This window comes from Sorghum bicolor, chromosome 8 (assembly GCF_000003195.3).
Source record: "Sorghum bicolor cultivar BTx623 chromosome 8, Sorghum_bicolor_NCBIv3, whole genome shotgun sequence".
Classification (NCBI taxonomy): Eukaryota; Viridiplantae; Streptophyta; class Magnoliopsida; order Poales; family Poaceae; genus Sorghum; species Sorghum bicolor.
This window is the reverse complement of record NC_012877.2, coordinates 53,987,646-53,993,661: the sequence shown is the minus strand read 5'-3', so window position 1 is coordinate 53,993,661 and position 6,016 is coordinate 53,987,646. Positions and strand designations below refer to the sequence as shown.

Sequence of the window (6,016 nt, the reverse complement as noted above, 5' to 3'; positions counted from 1 at the left end):
AATTATCTATGACCAATCTGTGTCTGTGTCATAAACATCGTCACAGTATACTCTGCATGGACTCTATGACGATAAAACAATGACAATAGTTGATTGTCATAAAATATAGAATTATTTTTTAAAAAAAAATCTTATTATACTATGTTGCTGCTAAATCACAAATCATTTATCGTAGGTGGACTCTTCCTATCCACGTTAACTATATTCTAGTCTCATTTTAGTATTGAAGTCAATTCTAGTCTCATTTTAGATTGAAGTTAATTCTTAAATTGAATGAAAAAAAAACTTAAAAAACCCTAAAAAATATGGCATCTCATTTTATGGTTGAGTGAAAAATTTTGAAAGAGAAAAACCATGAGCACTGCGTCGTTTGTACCTATACCACATGGTCTCATTTTAGATTGAATGACTTAAAAAAACCTTTAAAATATTATTATAGTGAAATAGTGTAAAAGTAAAAAAAAGGGCCAACCAGGCACTTCGAACCCGCGACCTCCACGGTGTGGCTTCAATTAAGCCTAGTAACCATTTGAGACGAACTACTTTTAATGAAAAGTGAAGTGTTCCAATGTATTTGTACAAATGCACATCGGGCAGAAACCTCGCGCCGCACAGCTAAAGGTCCGCCGGCCACCGCGTCTCCCACATCCAGACTCGACACATCTCGCTGCAGGTCCGCCCGCATCCACACACTAGACCCATCGCAGATCCACCGCCGGCCATCAGACCACACCACCGGCAGCAGATCCACGCCCCTGGCTGTACGCCCGTGCCGCCGGCCAAAGCCACGGGCTGCCCCTTTCTCCACGGCGGACGCCGTTGTCTGCCTGCCGACCGTGGCTATCTGCCCCGCTGGCCGTCGCCATCTCCAGCTATTCCACGCCCCTCGCCAAAGCCGCCGGCCACCGCTGTCTCCAGCTAATCCACGCCTCTCGCCAAAGCCGTTGGCTGCCGCTGTCTACATTCCGGTTGTCGATGTTCCAAAGTGGTATTGCTGTCTCCACGTTGTTGCCAGCGTCATCTCAGCTAAAAAAGGTAGATATAATAATTTTTTTATCAATTGAATTGATGTTGTAATGCATAGTTCAGTTTATATTTATGGAATTCATGATAGCTGATGCATAGCTTTGTAGTGAGTCTTTTTTTTTACTAGATTTGTAGTGAGTGCTAGAAGGAACAACAGTCTGTTATGTTGAATGGTTAGTTGTTGATTTCTTTATTATTGTCTTATTTCAGTGTGTCGCAGATGGACAGAAGTTGGGTGAATACTAGGCTCTTTAGCAAGGAACATCGAGATAGGGTCACTGATTTCATGAACTTTGTTTCCAATAATTTGGGTGACAGTCAGGAGATATTATGTCCATGCCGTAAGTGTTTGAATCGGTTACATAAACATAAAGGAGAAGTGGAGGATCACTTATATATTTATGGGATGACTAGCACATACACTAGGTGGATACATCATGGAGAAGCATTGGAGGTTGGATTAAATGAGAATTCTGAAACTGGGGATATTGGCTGTAGTGTTGAAACTGGGGATATTGGCTGCCATGTTGAAACTGAGATGAATGAGCCTGAAGATGACCGAGATGATGATAGAATCCATGAGATAGTACAAGAGTTGTACACAGCTGAAGATCGTGGACCAGCAACAAAGTCCAAGTTTGCAGCCATATTAGAAGAGATGAAACAGGAACTACACCCTGATGGTCCCTATACTAGATTTTCTTTTGTGGTGAAGTTGCTACATATGAAATCATTTTACAGAATGAGCAATGTTGGGTTCTCTGCTTTTTTAAAGTTGTTACGTTTAGCATTTCCAAAATGTTCTATCCCTGCATCTTATGATGAAGCGAAGAAAGTTATCCGTGCATTGGGACTTGGATATGATTCAATACATGTTTGCCCAAACAACTGTGTTTTGTTTAGAAAGGAGTTGGCTAAAATGGATAAATGCCCAGTATGTGGTGCTTCAAGATGGAAGGATGAAGATACAAGAAAGCAGATTCCAAACAAGGTTTTGAGGCATTTTCCTGTGGTTCCAAGGTTGCAGAGGATGTTTGCATCCAAAAAACTTTCAGAACAAGCACAATGGCACAAGTTGAAGAGAAAACCAGTGGACAATGAGCTTAGCCATCCAGCTGATGGCGAGGCATGGAAGGATTTTGATAGGAAATATGATTGGTTCGCAAAAGATGCTAGGAATATTCGACTTGGCCTCGCTACTGATGGGTTCAATCCATTTGGGAAGATGAGCGCCTCATATAGCATGTGGCCAGTATTTCTTATTCCTTATAATTTTCCTCCATGGGAATGTATGGAGCAATCCAACTTCATGATGGGCCTACTCATTCCTGGTCCGACATGCCCAGGAAAGGACATGGATCTCTTCTTGCAACCACTGATTGAAGAATTATTAGATCTTTGGAAAGGTGTCCCTACTTATGATGCTCTGACTAGGAAATCATTTGATCTTCATGCTGTAGTTTTATGGTGCATTCATGACTATCCAGCACTGAGCACACTTTCAGGCAGAGTCACTAGAGGTTACTATGCCTGTGTTCGTTGTGACAAAAATCCTTGCTCTAGAAGATTAAGGAACAAGATTTGTTATATTGGCCATCGACGTTTTCTCCCAAGTGACCATGTTTGGAGGACAAAGAAATTTTTTGATGGACAGACCGAAGAACGTGAGCAGCCTGAGGAATTTACTATGGATGAGCTAAATGAACAATTGGTGAGGGTTTCACATGTTAAACCTGGGAACCATCCTAATAACAAAAAGAGAAAGAGGCAAGAAGAAGGTCAATGTTGGAAGCGAAGGTCAAGTTTGTGGGATTTGCCATATTGGTCAAAGTTGAAACTACGTCACAATCTTGATGTAATACATATTGAGAAAAATATATGTGAGGCCATTTTGGGGACATTTCTGGACATTGCAGGGAAGTCAAAGGACTCAATTAGTGCAAGGCTCGATTTGGAAGATATGGGCATAAGGAAAAATTTACACTTGAAGCATATGTGCTGCCTTTCTTATTTTGTATTCCAAGCTTGTCTAAATTAATCAAATGAGTAGTCTAATATTTCTTTTTTTTACTGCATGTACGGGTTGTGCTGGCAGTAACAAATGGAAAAAATCTATGTGCTGCCAGTATTATATAAGTTAAACTAGATGCACCTTTAAGTAAAACTACATGTAGCTTGGGCTTGCTATCCATATTTCTCTTGGTATGTGCTGGTCACTATAACCATATATCATCTATGCATACTATTCAAATGTTTGTTGTTCCTCTATGCATCTATGCATGTTGTTCATACTACTCAAACTGAATAGTACATATAAGTTATTGTAGTTACTTTGTACTTTCTACTTTCAACTTTTGTCAAAGCTTAAGGTTAAGCTATTTGATGAATAGATAAAATTCGCCATTGACACCAACACCGACCCTGTAAAAGCTGCATGTGAAGACATCCTAAAGGGTGGAGTACGCCAGATGAGGTATAGGCTAAAAAAAAAGTACTTTGATGGTGTGCCAGCTAATCAAGTAAGGACTACATCGCCCTTGAAGTCTATGACTGATGAAGAATGGAGGCAATTGGTTGACATGTGGTCAAGCCCAAAGCACAAGGTAATGTTTAGCAGATTTCATTTGATACTAGGTAGATTTGAGATCTTTTGAATCTATTAGTAGGAATTGGAACATGCCAGCTACATCTGATGATTCAGATTTATTATAGAAGTTTTTAGATTATCTGATAAGATAATTCATGTAAACTTCTTGAGTTTTTTAATCACTTAGCTTCCTAAGGTACATTAGCATAAAATTTAGTTGTCTCAGGTGGCAAGTCTAATATTTGAGAGTCTAGATTATAGCTCTATTTGGATCAGCTATATTTGCATTTTTGATATAATAGTGGTATGTGAAAACAAATAAAAATAAGGTTGCTTGGAAATAACAGATACATAGTTGTTCTGTTATTTATGCTATCTAATTGTGTCATGTGCAGGACAAATGTGCTAAAAACCAACTGAATCGTGACAAAGTTAAGTTTCAGCAGCGTACCGGATCTCGGTCTTACATTGCACAAGCCTATGTCGTGGTAAGAAATAATTATGATGTCATCTAGTTGGATGTTGCTCTTGTGTTTCCTGATGGAGGTGTTTAGACCCAATGGAGATCTATATCTGCATATTGATAGTGGCTTTGCATAATGCTATTGTTTGGTCGAAAACCGGGCGAAGACATAGAAAAATAATGTAATGCAAGGGAGACACATGCACACATATTCGAGAACCACATATTTCATTAATTCTTTCTTGAATATACAAAATACATGATCAACGAAAAAATGTCTTCTTCCGTCTTCAGCGTCATGCTTAAGGAGAGGTCGGACTTGTAGAGAAAATTGCGTGGTTCGCCGGTACTTCATTTGCTAATGTAGCAAATTTATTTTTTTCAGAACTGGTATCAGCCGTGGTGTGGTATGACGCAACCATCGTAGGCGGGTGTAGAAGAATACATTTAGTGCGAGCTGCAATTTCGCACTCGGGAAATTTGGCTACACGTTTTAATGTACGTGTCCAAAATTCATTCATAATAGCTTGCCTGACAAGCTTCTTTAATTCAGTTGGCCTATTGGCCTTTACAGATAGCACATAAGGCTCTCTCACAACGTCGAGGAACTCAGGGACTTGTTGCACTTGCTTAGGCGTCGTGCTCCTTACAACGCGTGCGCTTAATTCAGCGTGAAGTTTCTTGACATTACTCCGCTTCCTTCGATAGTTGCGGAGAGCATTCTTCTTGTTCCTAGAGCGTGCATTGCACATCGACCAGGACAAGGAATAAGAGGCGTCGTTAAGCGCCTCAAGAGCTTTCATCTCGGCAGGTTGTAAACCGCGCTCTTGAGCAACTGGGCTGAGCTCAGGCTCATTCAAAAGCCTGCGAGCTTCGACGACAGCAGTTCGTCTTGCTTTTCTAACTTCCGCGGCCACGTGTTTGCGAGCCTTCTTCGATTCCGCAGCTTGAGTTTGCGCAGGCTCTCGCGTGGAGTGGTAGTACTTTTTGTCTCCATAAGTGAAGACCGCCATGAGAGCGTGAGTGCCGAAATAAATCAGACACGGAGCAAGAGAGAACTTCATCGCCTCTTCGATGGTGACGGTAGGGAAGGACTCACCTGCGAGAGGGAATCCTTCAATTAGTACACCATGTAATAAAAACTTGTATGGATGAATATATATTTTTTAAGCTTCACGCATATATGTAAACACGATGCGCTCCTTTCCTATATTTTTCTAAAAAATCTGGCCACTTGAATCAGCAAGCCGTGGAACATCCTTTTTAAAGCGCACTAGGCACTAATCAGCCCTTTTATGTGTATACGTATATGTGAGCCTGTAACGCATAAGCATATCAGGTATAGATTTCCTTCCGAACCAGGAGGCGTGTGTGTCTCTCTTGTCCTCGTGACTGTCTTTTCCTCACGTAGCAGTCACGAGGTATATCTTCAGAGAAAGCATCATCCAATCATATACGAAAACCATGAACAAGCAATTTTTTTTTGACGACTATTGAAGCGCAGCGAAGATGAGAGGAGAATCGGGTCCCACCGGGCGTGCCATTTTGTTTGGTCGAAAACCGGGCGAAGACATAGAAAAATAATGTAATGCAAGGGAGACACATGCACACATATTCGAGAACCATATATTTTATTAATTCTTTTTTAAATATACAAAATACATGATCAACGAAAAAATGTCTGCTTCCGTCTTCAGCGTCATGCTTAAGGAGAGGTCTGACTTGTAGAGAAAATTGCGTGGTTCGCCGGTGATAAATTTTTGGAATATAATATTCCCTGTGCCGAGTAACACGGGCTGCCAGTAGGGAGTGACCCGTGCAATATTTTTTATGTATGACTCTAATATTTTGGAGCTATATAATGAATAAACATATGCTATGACTTATTAGAAATTCTATGGTGCTAATTAAGTTCGTACGTTCAATGTTCTCTGGATCGA

General features: G+C 40.6%; 1 protein-coding gene across 1 annotated transcript; it reads left to right on the top strand.

The window, feature by feature from the left end:
• LOC110429582 lies at window positions 538-4,653 on the top strand. The gene is made up of 4 exons (XM_021445715.1): window positions 538-1,035; window positions 1,237-3,629; window positions 4,009-4,101; window positions 4,462-4,653. The coding sequence occupies exon 2, from the start codon at window positions 1,247-1,249 to the stop codon at window positions 3,062-3,064; it is 1,818 nt and encodes a 605-aa protein (XP_021301390.1). The 5' UTR covers window positions 538-1,035; window positions 1,237-1,246; the 3' UTR covers window positions 3,065-3,629; window positions 4,009-4,101; window positions 4,462-4,653.